At 42.3% G+C, this 21,193-nt stretch overlaps 1 protein-coding gene across 1 annotated transcript; it reads right to left on the minus strand.

The window, feature by feature from the left end:
• Nucleotides 1-4,532: 4,532 nt before the first annotated feature.
• On the minus strand, nucleotides 4,533-19,441 carry LOC128755953 (uncharacterized transmembrane protein DDB_G0289901-like). Its single transcript, XM_053860067.1, has 8 exons — nucleotides 19,365-19,441; nucleotides 11,913-12,214; nucleotides 5,763-6,370; nucleotides 5,498-5,689; nucleotides 5,313-5,411; nucleotides 5,076-5,211; nucleotides 4,799-4,993; nucleotides 4,533-4,722 (listed from the first exon to the last, which is right to left on the minus strand). Exons 1-8 carry the CDS (start codon nucleotides 19,439-19,441, stop codon nucleotides 4,679-4,681), a joined length of 1,653 nt encoding a protein of 550 aa, XP_053716042.1. The 3' UTR covers nucleotides 4,533-4,678.
• Nucleotides 19,442-21,193: the final 1,752 nt, after the last annotated feature.

The following is a 21,193-nucleotide window of genomic DNA, read 5'->3' on the forward strand; positions in this document are numbered from 1 at the left end:
AGGAAATATTTGACATGTTTTTGTAAAGTTGCGGAAAGGCGTGTCGTTTAATGATAATATTTGATAAATTTGAGTTACTGCGGTCAAGTGAGCCGCAATCCAGTCCCACCTGTTGCGCCTGGTTTGCTACCTGCTGTTCCCGTAACAGAAGGTACTCAACCTTCTTCAACACCTTTTGGGGAATGAAGACAATAGAGACAAGAACATGAATAATGAAATGATCAAACCAAAAAATGCCATTGGACAGTATTTAAGCCTCCCTTTTTTTGACCTGCCTCAATAAATAACACACTGCAAAACATATTCCTCATCTTGTCTTTCAGGATAAAATGGCCTATTTTTACTGTTCTCTATTCTTAATAGAATAACAATTGAAGTCATTCCCAACATTTCACCACATCCGGGTGTCAATCACCACCAGACACCAAAGAGAATCCAAGATGACTAGAATCAGTACCACTGCAAATTTTACAGGAAAAACTTGGCAGATTTTTCAAAAGTCGAGTTGATGCGTAATTAAATGTCGAACCAAGGGAACCAGTTTTGTGACATTCACTTCCACTAATGCATCTTACGTATGTATATTGAACGCATTTCTCAGTGCCGTACATTCCTTGGGTCTGACCTGTGGAGTGAGGTATGCACATATAGAGGGTTGACAGAGCACCGCTAGCTAACAGAACCAGCATCAAGAGCTTCCTCATCGAAGAGACGTTTGGAGTTAGTTTCTTTTGTAATCGCACAGACCTGTAGACTAGCTATGACAACGTTGTAAATGATTGGAATTGCTGATACGTATTTGCTTAACCTCGCTGAAACAAGCAGAGTGAGGGGGACTACAAAAACAGTTGATGCTTCCCTACAATCCCATCTTTGTAAATCCCAGTACCCGAAACTATAAACGGCAGAAGCACATAGGCCAGCAGGCGCCATGCCCATGGACAGCACAATGTTTAGGTGCATATTCGTTTGCTTGCTGACAGTCTGAAAACAAACCATTTGAATGAGTTCTCTGTCACAAAGGGGCCGCCAGCCAAGTGGGATCAGCTGAATATTTATCTTGACTTGTCTGTTGATAAATAAAACTCCTGCCAACTCAGCTAAGGTGAGTAATGGTTAAGATAGTTTTGACTGGGCAACTGTCAATATGGTTGTCATGTATCCCAAAACTAGTGTTCACGACACTAGAATCACAAGAGTATGTGTTCATCACCCTGGACTCATTCACCAGTAAAAGTCATAGGAGTTGCATCCCAGGAAGCAACCAACCTGAGCAAATTCAGATTAGATCGCTCAAATAATCTACCCCCAAACAATTCAAAGTGACCCGCCTACACAAGTACAATGGCGTCTGCTTGCAGTATTCACAACCATCTGCATAAACAGGGATGCTATGGTCAAATATCCAGAAGGATTGACTAGAACAGGCCAGGCACGAGTCAAACCCACGGCCTTCCGTAATAGAGCTCTGTAATGTAGTTGCACGAAGTTCTTTTCACTGCACAGGTGTGGCTTGTCAGGGTTCATCTGGGGAAGTCCTTGCTTTCTGACTGGGGATGGGACCAACTGTTGCTTTGTGCAGTTGCTTCACTGCTGATGGCCTGATTTGATACCAGTGAGAATTTCAATATGCGGTGGATCAATCCTCGCGTCAGTGGTGGAAAGAGTACGGTAAAATGTACTTGAGTAAAAGTAAGAAAAAAAGAAAATCACCAACAAAAACTTACTCTGCTACAAGTGACCTCTACCCTATGCTTTTGCACTTGTGTAAAAGTTTGGAAGTCCACTGTCTCAGAGGTAACTAAATTAAAAAAAAGTCAGGTGACATTTTATTGGTGACATGATCATGAACATTCATAACTGTATGTTCTTTGAAGCCCTATAAATACATTATGTTGTATGAATGTACCGATAACGCATTATAGATGAATTTAGGTATTAAATTCCAACAGCTAGAAGTGTTCAAGGTCAGCCTCATGTTCAAGTTAGCGCTGCTCACATCGCCCACAGACCAACCTTGGGGAACTGGAAACTGCATGAGCATGAGTGGAATGCAGCACCTCAGGATATGATTCAGAGACTCTGTGCTGTAAGCGCCCAATGAGGAGACGTTGCTCCACTTGTAATGCAGCATGGTGCTCATACAATCTTCTAATTTTCCATTTTTTGGTTGGTGTGTTTGTGTGGCTTGCTTTCATTGGGCTTCGAAAGTATGTGACAACTATACTGGTTGCTCATTTTAGCTTTGTTAGCCCTCTTTTAAAGGTGGTGCATTTTAATGGATTCCAATATACAATACTTGGCATCGATTTCAATTCCTCGTGTTGTGAATTTGATGATGGCGCTTCTGACAATAGAATGTCATCTCTCATCATTGGTGTGAAAGGCTAGTGACAGAGATCATATTTCAGTTCATGAATTGTCAACTTCTTTATTTCAGCTTTGGCTGACCCAGCAAGAGCTGAAACCTGGATGTAGAAAGGGAACAGTTCAGTGACTTTTAGCCAGCTCCACCTTGCTTTGTTCAACCTGTGTTGGCTAACAGGTCTTGCTGCTGACATTGCGATGGAACTGGGCATGTATCCAACATCACATTGCTTCTGCATTTCTGCTCGTCCCCTCTGACAGGCGTTGATACTTTGGCAAGAAAGCATGATTTATTTATTGATAGCCAATTTTAATGACTGTACAAAAAGGTTGCTCTTGGAATGTTTGGTGTTTTAGATTATGAAGGAGCCTTCTGACGACCTAACTGAGGAGATGACTGGACTTTGACTTGCAAAATCTACATGAAAAGATAAAAGTTAGAACTTAGCTTGCATTTGAAGTAAAAAGTTAAGAAGAATTGTTTCTTAAATTGTATGTGAAAAGGCCCATGGACTGTCCCTGATAAATGTTACTTTAACCGCCTACTGCACTGAAGATGTGTAATTGCCATGATCTTATCTTAGTCTATCCTGTAACCAATGTTCCCTCTAAGCAGCACGCGTGTGAAACATCTACGCTGCGCACCAAAGAGCCATCTGGAATTTAATATACCCTATTTTCCAGATTAAGCGGCTTCTTGCCGTCAAGACATCAAGCCTTGTCCCATCAGACCATTAAAGTAAAACGGTCACGGTGCTGTTCGACGGTGTTAAGACCAGTTGTGGAAGTGGCAGTGCAACATACACAGTGGAATGAACAGTGAGTAGAAGAGTCAGTTGTTTGAAGAGAACTATTGGAGCTGGCTGACGTTTAAGAGCTCGTGGTTGGTCAAAATCTACGTATTCACTGAGCCAACTGCGAGGGAGGGATGATACATGCGGTGGAGTTCTGCTCATGAGAGAGAAAAATAAGAGAGAGAGGATCGATTCAGTGCAAGTATCAGAGACTACAGGTGAAGGTGAAGAAATGAGCAGTGTAGTCAGTGAAAGAAGCCTGTTCCATGAGCAGCGGTCACAGAATACAGTGGCCTCAAGGGGACAAAATTAAGTCTTACAACAGACGGATTCGTGAACCTTATCAGTTTGTGAAAGGAAAAATGCGACTTCAATGACAAGAGTTAATTCACTTATCGTATTTGAGATTAGATTCTAGATAGATATTAGATATAGATAGTTGAACAAATACGTAATAATCTGTATAATTCAAAGACAATAAAAAGCTTTTCATTTCTACCTTCAATATTTTCATACGCACATTTTCCATTCCTCAATGTGAATTAAGCAAATGGCTAAATTCCCATCTCTGTTTTTAAACACTGAGTTTGCTCAGACACAAGAAACATGAAGATTGCCTGTAACTTTTCTCTTGTCCCACATGACTTGCAAGTGCAACATCATGAGGTTGCCCTTTGTTTCTACAGCCACTTTAATTTTTATTGATCTTTAATTTGGCTCATGAATTATTCCATTCTCATAAGTAATCTGACTAGACTATTTTTCCAAATCAACACGGAGCGGAGCCTGTCAAAAGGACAGGTTCTGACTAAAGAGTGGCTGTGTCATTGGAAGGTAGCATTCTCTAGACAAGATATATTTTGTGATGCTTTACCATCTTTTCTTGGACTGAACACAGGCTGAAAGCCCTGTGATTTGTCTGAAAATCGGATTCATCAATCGAAGCATTGTCTGGTTTATTTGACAGCACAGATTTTAGATGACTTTCCCATGCAAGACGCTATTGTTGCTACGTGGACTCTGACTTAGTTATGTACGTCAGCGAAGATGGCAAAGACCAGTAAAATGCAGGCTTTACTCATCGATTCTCAGGCCCAGCCTTATGAGCATTAGAAAGAAGGCATCAGTGAGTGTCAGACGCGCTGACAATGAGATTTGGTGGGGCGTGTGCGCTACTGTCAATATAGTGTATATATAGTCATGTTTCTGGAATCTGGAAAGTCTTTGGATTTTTTTCATGAATGATTCTACAATGATCCATGGGAGAGATTAAATTAATAATATGTTTATTTATATAAATACAAGCGTTATATGCAGTACAGTGGGACAACACTGTCATTTAGACACATTCATTCAGATCAGTTAAATAAAGGACATCAAGTCCAATCTACACTGACAGCAAACAAAGTGCAAGTATAATCAAATCTTCCTTTTCTGGCAAAATAATTGACCCATGAGTGCATTGATGTATTTAGCGTACAAACTGTATCAAGCTACATTCATGTTTGTCAAGGTCCTCATAGCATGAGCAGGCTCAACACGCCCACAGTGATGAGGAGAGCTGCAGAGAAAGAGAGAGGGGACTTCAGCATGAAATATCGACTTTTGTCCTACTGGCCTTTCAGACGCATTCTTACCTTGTGTCAGCGACTGCTGGGGAACTGTAGCTTGACTTGTTGTGGAGACAACAGTGGCTGTGCGAGTGGTAGGTGTAGCTGTGGTGGTACTCGAGGTGGTGTTAGCCAGGACGTTGGTGACATCGGCGTTGCTGTTTGACAAGTCCAGAGTGGGGGACTTAAACACTGTGTCTGGGTTTCCAAGTGCACCAGTGGCTGGATGAGAGGAAACAATTCAATGAGTGTCCTTGAAAATGTACAACACTGATAACTGTTACTGTGTGTGGCTGTGTCTTACTGCTATTGTAGGATCCTTTTGACAGTGCAATTGTGAAACCAGTTGTTCTCGACGCTGAGGCCGGAACAATAGCATCAAATGTACAATGGATTTCACCACTATCATTTACTCTTCCTTTCACGCTGCTGACGTTCAACTGAAAACAGAATGGAAACGATGATGAACTGGAATGTTGGACGCTGGTGATCGTAAGGTTTGGATCAGCATCAAGAAAATATGAAGGTTAAAAGTGCTCACCGTTGATGTCTGGCTCAGCTCTTGGTTGTCGAGAAAGGCACCTATGAACTTGACGTTGCCCCGATCATTGGCACAAACATACGTGGTGTCGTTGCCCCCCTGTGGAGGAGCAAATATAGAAGAGCTGTAACAAGCGGCTCGTATCGTTGGCTGCAGCTGAACATTCACCCTTGAACGTGACTTACCAAGGTGGGGTCAGTTGATAAGGTGACGGCTATGTACCCAGCACTAGGTCCTGAGAGTTCACACTTAAAATTCCGACCAGACGTTTGGTTTGCAGAAAAAAAGAAACAATCTGCTCCTGTTGATGGATCACACTCAGTGGGCTCAGCTGCACACAGCTTTGTAGAGCCACAGCCATCGCGACCGATAGATTCCTGTAGAAATACATGTGGTTTGATGTCAACATTATTATTCTTTTTTTTTCTTAAATAGAGCTGATTCACGAACCGTCAGCGGAGCCACGTTGTTATTGGTGGCAGTGGTGACGTCTGTCTTTGCAGCTGTCGGTGTGCTCACGGCAGTTGTTGCTCTTTTTCTTTCAGTTGTTGCTTCAGTTTGTTGTGCTGCTCCAGTGTTTACTCGTATTGTAGCTCTGTTTTCACCTGCTGTTGCTGTGTTTCCTCTCGTTGCCACAATGTTGGATACTGCTGTTGCCGTGTTTCCTCCTTCCACATTTCCTGTTGTTGTTGCTTCCTTTCTTCTTGTTGCTGCAATGCTTGATACTGCAGTTGCTGTGTTTCCTCCTGCCGCATTTCCTCTTGTTGTTGCTTCCTTTCTTCTTGTTGCTGCAATGCTTGATACTGCAGTTGCTGTGTTTCCTCCTGCCACATTTCCTCTTGTTGTTGCTTCCTTTCTTCTTGTTGCTGCAATGCTTGATACTGCAGTTGCTGTGTTTCCTCCTGCCGCATTTCCTCTTGTTGTTGCTTCCCTTCTTCTTGTTGCTGCAATGCTTGATACTGCAGTTGCTGTGTTTCCTCCTGCTGCATTTCCTCTTGTTGTTGCTTCCTTTCTTCTTGTTGCTGCAATGCTTGATACTGCAGTTGCTGTGTTTCCTTCTGCCGCATTTCCTCTTGTTGTTGCTTTGTTTCTTATTGTTGCTGCAATGCTTGATACTGCAGTTGCTGTGTTTCCTCCTGCCGCATTTCCTCTTGTTGTTGCTTTGCTACTTCTTGTTGCTGCAATGCTCGATACTGCTGTGGCTGTGTTTCTTCTTGGTCTTTCAATAGTTGATACTGTTATTGAGTCTGACACTGCTGCTGCCGTGTTTTCTTTTGTAGCAGCAATCTTTGACACTGGTGTTGCTGTGTTTCGTCTTGTTGTTGCTAACTCACCTATAGTTGCTGCAGTGTTTGAAAGTGTCGTTGCAATGTTCCTTCTTTGTGTTGCTATGCTTTCGCTTGTTGCCATGGCGTTTGATACTGCTGTTGCTGTCTTTCCCCTTGTTGCTGCATTGCTTGATACTGCTGTTGCATCAATGTTTGAGACTGTTGTAGCTATATTTCCTCCGGTTGTTACAATCCTTGATACTGCTGTTGCCTTGTCAGCCCTTGTTGCTCCAGTATTTGATACTGCTGTTGCTGTGTTTCCCCTTGTTGCTGCATTGTTTGATGCTGTTGTTGCTGTGTTTCCTCTCGTTGTCTTGATGTTTGATATAGTTGTTGCTATGTTTCTTCTTGTTCCTACAATGGTTGACACTGTTGAGTCTGACGCTGCTGACGACAATGCTGAGTTTCCTCTTGTTGCAGCAGTGTTTGACACCCCTGTTGGTGTGTTTCCTCTTGTTCCTGCTGCGTTTGATAATGCTGTTGCTGTGTTTCCTCCTGTTACCGCAGTGTTTGACACTCCTGTTGGTGTGTTTCCTCCTGCAGCGATGTTTGATGCTGTTGTTGCCATGTTTACGTCTGTTGGAACAATGCTTGATGCTGCTGTTGCTGTGTTGCCTCTTGTTCCTTCAGTTGCTGCAGTGTTTGGTAGAGTTGTTGCTATGTTCCCTGTTGGCGTTGTTTTTCTTGTTGCCTCGGTGTATGAAAGTGTTGTTGCAGCGATGTCTGATACTGTTGTTGCCACATTTACTCCTGTTGCAACAATGCTTGATAGCACGGTTGCAGTGCTACCTCTTGTTGCTACAATGTTTGAGACTGCTGTTGCTGTGTTGCCTCCTATTACTGCAGTGTTTGAGAATGCTGTTGCTGTGTTTCCTCTTGCTGTTACTATGTTATCTCCAGTTGGTGCAGTGTTGAGTACTGTTGTTGCTATGTTCCCGCTTGACGTTGTTATGCTTTTTCTTGTTTCCACGGTGTTCGAAAGTGTTGTTGCTAAGTTTCCTCCTGTTGCAGCAGTTGCACCTGTCGCAACATTCCCAACTGCTGTTGACACAGTCTTTTCAGCTGTGGTAATGGTCACTGTACCCGTCGTGCCTTTTGTCAAGGTAGTTTTTGTTATGGGTTGTCTCGATGTTTCTGTGACAGCAGTTGTGGATTTCTCTGGTGTTGTCATGGCAGTTTTTGTCATGATACTCACCTCATTTGTGGGTTTTGTTGAGGCATGAGGAGTTGGATTCAAGGTACTTTTTACCATGGTGCTTTCTGATGAAGCCCTGAAAGCAGTTGACTTCGTTTCTGGTGTTATAGTGGTACTTTTTGTCATTGGGCTGGAAAATGTCTCCTTTGTGGCAATTGTTTTGGTGTTTTCTGGTGTTATTATGGTAGTTTTTGTCAAGGAGCTTGAAGTTGTCTCCTTCGTGGCCATAAGTGTGGCCTCCACAGGTGTTAGCACAGTGGTTAGGGCCATAGTAGCTGTGTTCATTGTTGTTTTTGCCAAGGTGCTTCCCGATGATGCCATTACTGTTCTAGTTATGGTCTTTTCTGGTGTCGTCATTGTAGTTGGAGCCATCGTAGCTGTGCTCATAGTGTTTTTTGCCATTGGGCTTGAAGGTAACTCTTTGGTGGTCTTTTCTAGTGTCATGGCACTTGTGACCTTGATAGGTGTATTCATTGTTATTTTTGGAACTGTAGTTCCTGATGTTTCAAATGTAGGTTTGGTGGTGATCTTCTCCACTGTGACCATGACAGTTGTGGCCATCTTAGCTGTATTCATGGACGTTGTTGACATGGTACTTCCAGATATTTCGAATGTTTCTGGTGTTGTCATGGTGTTTTTTGTCATTGGGCTTGAAGATGTCTCCTGTGTGGCCGTAGCTGTGGCCTTCTCTGGTGTCGTCATGGCAGTTGTTACTGTTGTTGCTGTGTTCATGGAAGGTTTTAACATGACACTTACAGATGTTTCGAATGCTGCTTTAGATGTAGTTGTTTCTGGTGTTGTCATGGTGTTTATTGTCATTGGGCGTGAAGCTGTTTCTTTTGTGGACGTAGTTGAGGCCTTCTCTGGTGTCGTCATGGAAGTTGTGGCCAACGAAGCTGTGTTCATTGTTGTTTTTCCCACAGTACTTCCTGATGTCTCGAATGTATCTTTAGATGTAGTCATGTCTGGTGTTGTCATGGTGTTTTTTGTCATTGGGCTTGAAGATGTCTCCTGTGTGGCCGTAGTGGCCTTCTCTGGTGTCATCAATGCGGCTGTTACAGTTGTTGCTGTGTTAATTGTTGTTTTTCCCACTGTACTTCCTGATGTTTCAAATGCAACTTTAGATGTAGTTGTTTCTGCAGTTGTCATGGTGTTTTTTGTCAATGGGCTTGAAGATGTCGCCATTGTGGCTTTAGTTGTGGCCTTCTCTGTTGTCTTCATTGCGGTTGTTACTGTTGTTGCTGTGTTCATTGTTGTTTTTCCCACAGTACTTCCTGATGTTTCAAATGCAGCTTTAGATGTAGTTGTTTCTGGTGTTGTCATGGTGTTTTTTGTTACTGGGCTTGAAGCAGTTTCTTGTGTGGCCGTAGTTGAGGCCTTCTCCGTTGTCTTCATTGCAGTTGTTACTGTGTTCATTGTTGTTTTTCCCACAGTACTTCCTGATGTTTCAAATGCAACTTTAGATGTAATTGTTTCTGGTGTTGTCATTGTGGTTTTTGTGAATTGGCTTGAAGCCGTTTCTTTTGTGGCCGTAGTTGTGGCCTTCTCTGGTGTTGTCATTGCAGTTGTTACTTTCGTTGCTGTGTTCATTGTTGTTTTTCCTACAGTACTTCCTGATGTTTCAAATGCAACTTTAGATGTAGTTGTTTCTGCTGTTGTCATGGTGTTTTTTGTCATTGGGCTTGAAGATGTCGCCATTGTGGCTGTAGTTGTGGTCTTCTCTGGTGTCGTCATTGCAGTTGTTACTGTTGTTGCTGTGTTCATTGTTGTTTTTCCCACAGTACTTCCTGATGATTCAAATGCAACTTTAGATGTAGTTGTTTCTGGTGTTGTCATGGTGTTTTTTGTCACTGGGCTTGAAGATGTCGCCATTGTGGCTGTAGTTGTGTCCTTCTCTGGTGTCGTCGTGGAAGTTGTTGCTGTTGTTGCAGCGTTCATTGTTGTTTTTATCACAGTACTTCCTGATGTTTCGAATGCAGCTTTAGATGTGGTCATTTCTGGTGTTGTCATGGTGTTTTTTGTCACTGGGCTTGAAGATGTCTCCTGTGTGGCTGTAGTTGTGTCCTTCTCTGGTGTCGTCATGGCAGTTGTTACTGTTGTTGCTGTGTTCATTGTTGTTTTTCCCACAGTATTTCCTGATGTTTCAAAGGCAGCTTTAGATGTAGTTGTTTCTGGTGTTGTCATGGTGTTTTTTGTCATTGAGCTTGAAGCTGTTTCTTGTGTGGCTGTAGTTGTAGCCTTCTCTGTTGTCTTCATTGCGGTTGTTATTGTGTTCATTGTTGTTTTTCCCACAGTACTTCCTGATGTTTCAAATGCAACTTTAGATGTTGTTGTTTCTGGTGTTGTCATGGTGGTTTTTGTCACTGGGCTTGAAGATGTCGCCATTGTGGCTTTAGTTGTGGCCTTCTCTGGTGTCGTCATGGAAGTTGTTGCTGTTGTTGCAGCGTTCATTGTTGTTTTTATCACAGTACTTCCTGATGTTTCGAATGCAGCTTTAGATGTGGTCATTTCTGGTGTTGTCATGGTGTTTTTTGTCACTGGGCTTGAAGATGTCTCCTGTGTGGCTGTAGTTGTGTCCTTCTCTGGTGTCGTCATGGCAGTTGTTACTGTTGTTGCTGTGTTCATTGTTGTTTTTCCCACAGTATTTCCTGATGTTTCAAAGGCAGCTTTAGATGTAGTTGTTTCTGGTGTTGTCATGGTGTTTTTTGTCATTGAGCTTGAAGCTGTTTCTTGTGTGGCTGTAGTTGTAGCCTTCTCTGTTGTCTTCATTGCGGTTGTTATTGTGTTCATTGTTGTTTTTCCCACAGTACTTCCTGATGTTTCAAATGCAACTTTAGATGTAGTTGTTTCTGATGTTGTCATTGTGTTTTTTGTGAATTGGCTTGAAGCCGTTTCTTTTGTGGCCGTAGTTGTGGCCTTCTCTGGTGTTGTCATTGCAGTTGTTACTTTCGTTGCTGTGTTCATTGTTGTTTTTCCCACAGTACTTCCTGATGTTTCAAATGCAGCTTTAGATGTAGTTGTTTCTGGTGTTGTCATGGTGTTTTTTGTCACTGGGTTTGAAGCAGTTTCCTGTGTGGCTGTAGTTGTGGCCTTCTCCGTTGTCATCATTGCAGTTGTTACTGTGTTCATTGGTGTTTTTCCCACAGTACTTCCTGATGTTTCAAATGCAACTTTAGATGTACTTGTTTCTGGTGTTGTCATGGTGTTTTTTGTCACTGGGCTTGAAGCTGTTTCTTGTGTGGCCGTAGTTGAGGCCTTCTCCGTTGTCTTCATTGCAGTTGTTACTGTGTTCATTGTTGTTTTTCCCACAGTACTTCCTGATGTTTCAAATGCAACTTTAGATGTAGTTGTTTCTGGTGTTGTCATCGTGTTTTTTGTCATTGAGCTTGAAGATGTCGCCATTGTGGCTGTAGTTGTGGTCTTCTCTGGTGTCGTCATTGCAGTTGTTACTGTTGTTGCTGTGTTCATTGTTGTTTTTCCCACAGTACTTTCTGATGTTTCAAATGCAACTTTAGATGTAGTTGTTTCTGGTGTTGTCATCATGTTTTTTGTGAATTGGCTTGAAGCTGTTTCTTTTGTGGCCGTGGTTGTGGCCTTCTCTGGTGTTGTCATTGCAGTTGTTACTTTCGTTGCTGTGTTCATTGTTGTTTTTCCCAAAGTACTTCCTGATGTTTCAAATGCAGCTTTAGATGTAGTCGTTTCTGCTGTTGTCATGGTGTTTTTTGTCATTGGGCTTGAAGATGTTTCCTGTGAGGCCGTAGTTGTGGCCTTCTCTGGTGTCGTCATTGCAGTTGTTACTGTTGTTGCTGTGTTCATTGTTGTTTTTCCCACAGTACTTCCAGATGATTGAAATGCAACTTTAGATGTTGTTGTTTCTGGTGTTGTCATGGTGTTTTTTGTCACTGGGCTTGAAGATGTCGCCATTGTGGCTTTAGTTGTGGCCTTCTCTGGTGTCGTCATGGAAGTTGTTGCTGTTGTTGCAGCGTTCATTGTTGTTTTTATCACAGTACTTCCTGATGTTTCGAATTCAGCTTTAGATGTGGTCATTTCTGGTGTTGTCATGGTGTTTTTTGTCACTGGGCTTGAAGATGTCTCCTGTGTGGCCGTAGTTGTGGTCTTCTCTGGTGTCTTCATTGCGGTTGTTACTGTTGTTGCTGTGTTCATTGTTGTTTTCCCCAAAGTACTTCCTGATGTCTCGAATGTATCTGTAGATGTGGTCACGTCTGGTGTTGTCATGGTGTTTTTGGTCACTGGGCTCGAAGATGTCGCCATTGTGGCTGTAGTTGTGGCCTTCTCTGGTGTTGTCATGGAAGTTGTGGCCGTCGTTGCTGTGTTCATTGTTGTTTTTCCCACAGTACTTCCTGATGTCTCGAATGTATCTTTAGATGTAGTTGTTTCTGATGTTGTCATGGTGTTTTTTGTCATTGGGCTTGAAGATGTTTCTTTTGTGGCCGTAGTTGTGGCCTTCTCTGGTGTCGTCATTGCAGTTGTTACTGTTGTTGCTGCGTTCATTGTTGTTTTTATCACAGTACTTCCTGATGTTTCGAATGCAGCTTTAGATGTGGTCATTTCTGGTGTTGTCATGGTGTTTTTTGTCACTGGGCTTGAAGATGTCTCCTGTGTGGCTGTAGTTGTGGCCTTCTCTGGTGTTGTCATGGCAGTTGTTACTGTTGTTGCTGTGTTCATTGTTGTTTTTCCCACTGTACTTCCTGATGTTTCGACTGCAACTTTAGATGTAGTTGTTTCTGGTGTTGTCATGGTGTTTTTTGTCATTGGGCTTGAAGATGTTTCTTTTGTGGCTGTAGTCGTGGCCTTCTCTGGTGTCGTCATTGCAGTTGTTGCTGTTGTTGTTGTGTTCATTGTTGTTTTTATCACAGTACTTCCTGATGTCTCAAATGCAGCTTTAGATGTAGTTGTTTCTGCTGTTGTCATGGTGTTTTTTGTCACTGGGCTTGAAGATGTCTCCTGTGTGGCTGTAGTTGTGGCCTTCTCTGGTGTCGTCATGGCAGTTGTTACTGTGTTCATTGTTGTTTTTCCCACAGTACTTCCTGATGTTTCAAATGTAGCTTTAGATGTAGTTGTTTCTGGTGTTGTCATGGTGTTTTTTGTCATTGGGCTTGAAGATGTTTCTTTTGTGGCTGTAGTCGTGGCCTTCTCTGGTGTCGTCATTGCAGTTGTTACTGTTGTTGCTGTGTTCATTGTTGTTTTTATCACAGTACTTCCTGATGTTTCGAATGCAGCTTTAGATGTGGTCATTTCTGGTGTTGTCATGGTGTTTTTTGTCATTCGGCTTGAAGATGTTTCCTGTGTGGCTGTAGTTGTGGCCTTCTCAGGTGTCGTCATTGCAGTTGTTACTGTTGTTGCTGTGTTCATTGTTGTTTTTCCCACAGTACTTCCTGATGTTTCAAATGCAACTTTAGATGTAGTCATTTCTGGTGTTGTCATGGTGTTTTTTGTCACTGGGCTTGAAGATGTCTCCTGTGTGGCTGTAGTTGTGGCCTTCTCTGGTGTCGTCATGGCAGTTGTTACTGTTGTTGCTGTGTTCATTGTTGTTTTTCCCACAGTACTTCCTGATGTTTCAAATGTAGCTTTAGATGTAGTTGTTTCTGGTGTTGTCATGGTGTTTTTTGTCACTGGGCTTGAAGATGTCGCCATTGTGGCTTTAGTTGTGGCCTTCTCTGGTGTCGTCATGGAAGTTGTTGCTGTTGTTGCTGCGTTCATTGTTGTTTTTATCACAGTACTTCCTGATGTTTCGAATTCAGCTTTAGATGTGGTCATTTCTGGTGTTGTCATGGTGTTTTTTGTCACTGGGCTTGAAGATGTCTCCTGTGTGGCTGTAGTTGTGGCCTTCTCTGGTGTCGTCATGGCAGTTGTTACTGTTGTTGCTGTGTTCATTGTTGTTTTTCCCACAGTACTTCCTGATGTTTCAAATGTAGCTTTAGATGTAGTTGTTTCTGGTGTTGTCATGGTGTTTTTTGTCACTGGGCTTGAAGATGTCTCCTGTGTGGCTGTAGTTGTGGCCTTCTCTGGTGTCGTCATGGCAGTTGTTACTGTTGTTGCTGTGTTCATTGTTGTTTTTCCCACAGTACTTCCTGATGTTTCAAATGTAGCTTTAGATGTAGTCATTTCTGGTGTTGTCATGGTGTTTTTTGTCACTGGGCTTGAAGATGTCTCCTGTGTGGCTGTAGTTGTGGCCTTCTCTGGTGTCGTCATGGCAGTTGTTACTGTTGTTGCTGTGTTCATTGTTGTTTTTCCCACAGTACTTCCTGATGTTTCAAATGTAGCTTTAGATGTAGTTGTTTCTGGTGTTGTCATGGTGTTTTTTGTCACTGGGCTTGAAGATGTCGCCATTGTGGCTTTAGTTGTGGCCTTCTCTGGTGTCGTCATGGAAGTTGTTGCTGTTGTTGCTGCGTTCATTGTTGTTTTTATCACAGTACTTCCTGATGTTTCGAATTCAGCTTTAGATGTGGTCATTTCTGGTGTTGTCATGGTGTTTTTTGTCACTGGGCTTGAAGATGTCTCCTGTGTGGCTGTAGTTGTGGCCTTCTCTGGTGTCGTCATGGCAGTTGTTACTGTTGTTGCTGTGTTCATTGTTGTTTTTCCCACAGTACTTCCTGATGTTTCAAATGTAGCTTTAGATGTAGTTGTTTCTGGTGTTGTCATGGTGTTTTTTGTCACTGGGCTTGAAGATGTCTCCTGTGTGGCTGGAGTTGTGGCCTTCTCTGGTGTCGTCATGGCAGTTGTTACTGTTGTTGCTGTGTTCATTGTTGTTTTTCCCACAGTACTTCCTGATGTTTCAAATGTAGCTTTAGATGTAGTTGTTTCTGGTGTTGTCATGGTGTTTTTTGTCATTGAGCTTGAAGCTGTTTCTTGTGTGGCTGTAGTTGTGGCCTTCTCTGTTGTCTTCATTGCGGTTGTTACTGTTGTTGCTGTGTTCATTGTTGTTTTCCCCATAGTACTTCCTGATGTCTCGAATGTATCTGTAGATGTGGTCACGTCTGGTGTTGTCATGGTGTTTTTGGTCACTGGGCTCGAAGATGTCGCCATTGTGGGTGTAGTTGTGGCCTTCTCTGGTGTCGTCATTGCAGTTGTTTCTGTCGTTGCTGTGTTCATTGTTGTTTTTCCCACAGTACTTCCTGATGTTTCAAATGTAGCTTTAGATGTACTTGTTTCTGGTGTTGTCATGGAAGTTGTGGCCGTCGTTGCTGTGTTCATTGTTGTTTTTCCCAAAGTACTTCCTGATGTCTCAAATGCAACTTTAGATGTAGTTGTTTCTGGTGTTGTCATGGTGTTTTTTGTCACTGGGCTTGAAGATGTTTCTTTTGTGGCTGTAGTTGTGGCCTTCTCTGGTGTCGTCATTGCAGTTGTTGCTGTTGTTGCTGCGTTCATTGTTGTTTTTATCACAGTACTTCCTGATGTTTCGAATGCAGCTTTAGATGTGGTCATTTCTGGTGTTGTCATGGTGTTTTTTGTCATTGAGCTTGAAGATGTCTCCTGTGTGGCTGTAGTTGTGTCCTTCTCTGGTGTCGTCATGGCAGTTGTTACTGTTGTTGCTGTGTTCATTGTTGTTTTTCCCACTGTACTTCCTGATGTTTCGACTGCAACTTTAGATGTAGTTGTTTCTGGTGTTGTCATGGTGTTTTTTGTCATTGGGCTTGAAGATGTTTCTTTTGTGGCTGTAGTCGTGGCCTTCTCTGGTGTCGTCATTGCAGTTGTTGCTGTTGTTGCTGTGTTCATTGTTGTTTTTCCCACAGTACTTCCTGATGTTTCAAATGCAACTTTAGATGTGGTCATTTCTGGTGTTGTCATCGTGTTTTTTGTCACTGGGCTTGAAGATGTCTCCTGTGTGGCTGTAGTTGTGTCCTTCTCTGGTGTCGTCATGGCAGTTGTTACTGTTGTTGCTGTGTTCATTGTTGTTTTTCCCACTGTACTTCCTGATGTTTCGACTGCAACTTTAGATGTAGTTGTTTCTGGTGTTGTCATGGTGTTTTTTGTCATTGGGCTTGAAGATGTTTCTTTTGTGGCTGTAGTTGTGGCCTTCTCTGGTGTCGTCATTGCAGTTGTTGCTGTTGTTGCTGCGTTCATTGTTGTTTTTATCACAGTACTTCCTGATGTTTCGAATGCAGCTTTAGATGTGGTCATTTCTGGTGTTGTCATGGTGTTTTTTGTCATTGAGCTTGAAGATGTCTCCTGTGTGGCTGTAGTTGTGTCCTTCTCTGGTGTCGTCATGGCAGTTGTTACTGTTGTTGCTGTGTTCATTGTTGTTTTTCCCACAGTACTTCCTGATGTTTCGACTGCAACTTTAGATGTAGTTGTTTCTGGTGTTGTCATCGTGTTTTTTGTCACTGGGCTTGAAGATGTCTCCTGTGTGGCTGTAGTTGTGTCCTTCTCTGGTGTCGTCATGGCAGTTGTTACTGTTGTTGCTGTGTTCATTGTTGTTTTTCCCACAGTACTTCCTGATGTTTCAAATGTAGCTTTAGATGTAGTTGTTTCTGGTGTTGTCATGGTGTTTTTTGTCATTGAGCTTGAAGCTGTTTCTTTTGTGGCTGTAGTTGTGGCCTTCTCTGTTGTCTTCATTGCGGTTGTTACTGTTGTTGCTGTGTTCATTGTTGTTTTCCCCAAAGTACTTCCTGATGTCTCGAATGTATCTGTAGATGTGGTCACGTCTGGTGTTGTCATGGTGTTTTTGGTCACTGGGCTCGAAGATGTCGCCATTGTGGGTGTAGTTGTGTCCTTCTCTGGTGTCGTCATTGCAGTTGTTTCTGTCGTTGCTGTGTTCATTGTTGTTTTTCCCACAGTACTTCCTGATGTCTCGAATGTATCTTTAGATGTGGTCATGTCTGGTGTTGTCATGGTGTTTTTTGTCACTGGGCTTGAAGATGTCTCCTGTGTGACCAGAGTTGTGGTCTTCTCTAGTGTCGTCATGGAAGTTGTGGCCGTCGTAGCTGTGTTCATTGTTGTTTTTATCATGGTGCTTCCAGATGTTTCCACTGCAGCTATTGTTGTGGTCGCTCCTGGTGTTGATGCTGATGTCATGCTTTCAACAATGGGGGTGGACAGCAGTATGCAACACAGCATAGTGAGCACCAGTTCATCATGCATTCCTGTATAATTGGGAAAGCAATTGAGAAATATTTCAAAACCGCAAGCGCACAGTGTGGTATTTTCTTTTGTTGGGATATCGTTATATTCATTTTATTTTAGATTGTGGCATTACGTAGAATCTCTCGCTTAACTTCCCTGATCAGAATGTCCAAGAAACTCACAATATTCTTGGTAGATTCTGGCCATTAAAAGTAGATGTAAAGTCCAACTTTAATATAATAGCAGTCTCTAACTTCACCATGAATCCAGAGTATAAATGCCTTTATAAAACGTGTTAGTAATGGATTATGTGCAGAGTGGTGCTCCCGGGAAAATAATATGACGCTTCACACGGCGGTTCCGTCAGGATAAAAAAAAAGTTGAACACTTTTTAAGTTCAACTTATCTTCAAATCAAGAATTTGATTTGGACTGACGCTTCATGATTGGCTGATTTCTACAGCTTGTTGTGCACTATTTGTCTCCGGACAAAAACCATAATCCTTCATAGTATTCAAACATAAAGTGCATTATGTACACAAAGTAAAAAAAAAAAAAAAAAAAGAACATCATCAAGCTTTTTACCCATCTAACTACGTCTAACAACCCAGTCATATCCCACATTCAGTGACGTCATCACCACCAGTGGGATGGAAGTGAGCAGGCAAATGTTTTCCAGGGAGCACCTCAGTGCATCAGCCCAATGCTTGTTCCTGAGACCCAGCTTTCTGAACCGGGAGCATGAATGACTGTGGTGCTCCAGATTTAGGACGCTGGAGGGGCTGTGAAGTTCACAGTCAGCTTCAGTTTGGAATGTCAAAAATGACTTTCATAATGATTACCCAGTTTTTTGTTTGAAATATTTCATATTTATTGCCGCTTCATCCAGTGAAAAATATGCATAGCACATTCTCGAAGAAAATTCTGTGGCTCAAATGATCTGAATATTATTTCAATTATTAATAAATTTTAACTTTAACTATCAATGACCAAACTGTACTTTTGTTTGATTAAAATACATGTATGAAACTTAGTTGTCTTTCAGTTATTATCACTCATGACTGGGAATGTGGAATCACATGCACAATCAGACAATTTCTTCTTTTTTCTTGTTGTGTGGTTCATTCATTTTGTTAATGAGTCCAAATATGAGATCACATTTGAAGGCATGTCAATATACAAAATTACATTTCAGATTAAGTGTGAATATCAAGTATTTTTGTTGTAAATAAACTGACAAAATAAAAGTAATTTACCAAGGTAAAACTCCAGAAGCCATTGGATGGGCAAAAAACAATAGAAAGAAAAAGTAACTAAACCATGAAGTAAGTTATAAATTATATTGTTGTATGAATATGAAATATGTTGAGTATATATATTATTGAATGAAATATAAATCATATTGCTCTGTAAGGGGTACCATGGTTATTGAAAAAAGAGTGACAGACATGATTGATTTCTTTGCAAAAATCAGCGCCTTACCTTTAGTTTTCATCATTTGTGATGCAAGAAAAGATGTAGATTAACATCGAGAGGAAAATGTGTCTGAGGTAATCTCCAGTCCAGGACCTGGTGTGTGCTCCAATCTCCAACGCAAGGTGTGCTACCTGACACCAGTGCTCCCTATTTATATGAATGATAAAAAAAGAGAGAAAAGAACATTGACATCATGTTTGAATGTCACTTGTAAGTGTCAGGGGGTGCTGGCATGGGTGTGTTTGATAACTGCATTGACAAGTTAAGGTCGAGAACATTGTAACTCACAATAGAACCAGAAATTCTGGATGACAAATCCGGTTCTGTATGCCATCAGAGGCATGCTCAATATGGTGTTTATGACATGAAGAGTCATCTCAAAGTCTGAGGAGAGTGGTACAGTTTGTGATCGAGGCCCAGTTGCACATAGTTTCTGCAAGGAAATGTAATGTATTTCTTGTAAGTGAGACACTGCAATATATAAATGCATCAGTACAGTAGTTTCAGGAACTTTGCGACTAATTCCTGAGATTATAGAGGGATTACGATTCACACACTCTTGTGCGTATCAGTCTGTTGACACAAGCCTTTGGTGGATTCATGTAGCTATGCACCTTGATAGACGGTGAAAACTGACGTTGTGAGATCATAATTCTCCTATTGAAAGTCTGATCTATTTTTGGATGAGCATTTTTCTTTTCTGACCAATGTGAGCTATGTCATGAGACTGTTTGTTGAGGAACAAGATCGGTACACCGATATGGTTTTTCATTGCACTGATTGATATATTAAGAAAAATGTTTTAGAGTAGCACCAACCATAGAAATATTTCTCTGGTTTGTTTTCCAAAATAAATAGGAAGGAAGAAACCAGAATTCCCACTCCCTGATAAGTACCTGCTACAGCATCACCATTTCTACGTCAGCATGCTCCGCCCACAAGACGTATAATACACAGGGCCCTGCCCCACCTTTGAGGAGACACAGTGTACTGACCTGCCAGCAGGTGACACCAGAGCCCTCTCGGGTTGGGGGAGACCTCACCCATGTTTTACCCTCCATTTCCCATCAGCCTCAGCAGTGAAGGCAGCTAATAGCAGCAACAGCATGTGACTTTGTTTGGACAAATTTAGAGCTCTGTGTCTGCGCATATTGTTGTGCTCTTTCTTCTTCAGGTGACAACCGTCTACCGTTTTCCCTGAGCTTGGACCCTGATCTCAAGAGAGAAGACTGCGGCATGTTGGTCGCTCCCTGTTGAAAGAAACACGCAGGAGGTGTCTCCATGAAGCACTTTGGACAGAGGTTTCCCAAGGCTACCAGCACCCTATGATATGTCTTTATGTCACACTCCAGCTTATATGTCATGTCCTAGCAACCGCTCCTCCTTCAGGTCTGGTAGTTCCAGATGGGCAGTCAGACCACTTTGAGGTGCACACGCAGCCCTTTAAATGAGGGCATTGCACAGTGTACTGTCTGTGATTTGTAACTTCGGAACCGCATCTGTGTCAGAATCGTGACAGTTATATCACCTGTGCTTCCTTTCAGGTACTCCCTGGCAGCACCTTCACTCAGTGTGTAGAGGCAGGACTTGAACATTTAAAGGCAAAACAGCTGAGGATTCTGAGCTACCTAGACAGCTGGTTTGCTTTGCTGTTTCCCCACCACCCTCGCGAGGGCTTACTCTTCCCCACGATCATGTCCTTGTGAGATTCTTCTTGCTTGTCAAAGACGGCATGAAAGTAATAGGGTAGCCAAATTACCAGTGTGGGCTCGTGGAAATCTGGGGCTGTTCACACATCATCTTCTACGAACCATCACTTAGTCCTGTTGCGAGTTGCGGGGAGTGCTGGAGCCAATGCCAGCAGCGAGAGCAAGGAATACACCCTGGACAGGTCGCCATTCCATCACACACACACCATTCACAAGTACACACGCAAACCTAGGGGCAATTTCCGATTGGTGTCTTTGGACTGACTCACGCAGGCGGAGAGTTCAGTTTTGATTGCAGCTTCTAACCATTTTGAGAACAAGGTTGAAAACATTGATTCCATTGTTTGAAATTAAATAATTACCTGGGTTAATCCATTCCTTCAGCATACAAAACAAATTATTGCTCAAAAATTGTGTCAGAGATTAATAATTTCACAAGAATCCCAATTGTTTTACACATTTTCCCCCCCAAAAAAAAAAAACAAATACGACCATCGTGTGTGTCTGGTGATCTTTGTTTTAAAAGATAGACTGTTAAGTACTGTCATGTCTATTAATAAATTGAACTAGTGAAGAAGACTAGTTTCTTGCTCCGACGTCTGTCTCCACTGTCAACTCAAAATAAAAGCAGACGTTTTGGTGCTCACCCATTGATCTCTGTTTGTGTGCTGCTTATTGAAACACACCGAGCCAAGAGTCAAAGCTGCACCTTTGTCTTTGTTATTCTATGTTCCAGTTCTTCTATTGATGAAGCTATTTGTGAATAGCGTTCTGAAACGTGTAGTGGACATAAAGTTTTATGATCTGGGTCAATTGGTCTTGCAGCTGCTTCAGCCTCTCACTGGATCCTGCCTCTCACTGGCTGCTTGACGGAGTCCGATTCTGTTGGAAATACTCCTTTCGTGTATCTCCACACGTCCGTTTACTTGTGAGAATGACCACCAAGAAACCAACGAGTTATATCCGAGAAATGTGTTCCCTGACAGAGGAGTCTTATACATTAGCAGAATTCTGGGTCAGCAGCTACGCCTGACTTAGCCTTAGCAGTAGTCCAGTAGAGCGACAAAAGACTATCTGAGGTCTTGACCCC

This window comes from Synchiropus splendidus, chromosome 3 (genome assembly GCF_027744825.2).
Source record: "Synchiropus splendidus isolate RoL2022-P1 chromosome 3, RoL_Sspl_1.0, whole genome shotgun sequence".
NCBI classification, from domain to species: Eukaryota; Metazoa; Chordata; class Actinopteri; order Syngnathiformes; family Callionymidae; genus Synchiropus; species Synchiropus splendidus.

Bases quoted from the DNA above. Each gene is read 5' to 3' on its own strand.
- LOC128755953 (XM_053860067.1), bottom strand. From the start codon at position 19,441: ATGGGTGAGGTCTCCCCCAACCCGAGAGGGCTCTGGTGTCACCTGCTG. The intron at 5,412-5,497 runs GTAAGTCACGTT...GCTCCTCCACAG, and splicing joins TATCAACTGACCCCACCTTG to GGGGGCAACGACACCACGTA. The intron at 4,723-4,798 runs GTAAGAATGCGT...CTTTCTCTGCAG, and splicing joins CCAGCAGTCGCTGACACAAG to CTCTCCTCATCACTGTGGGC.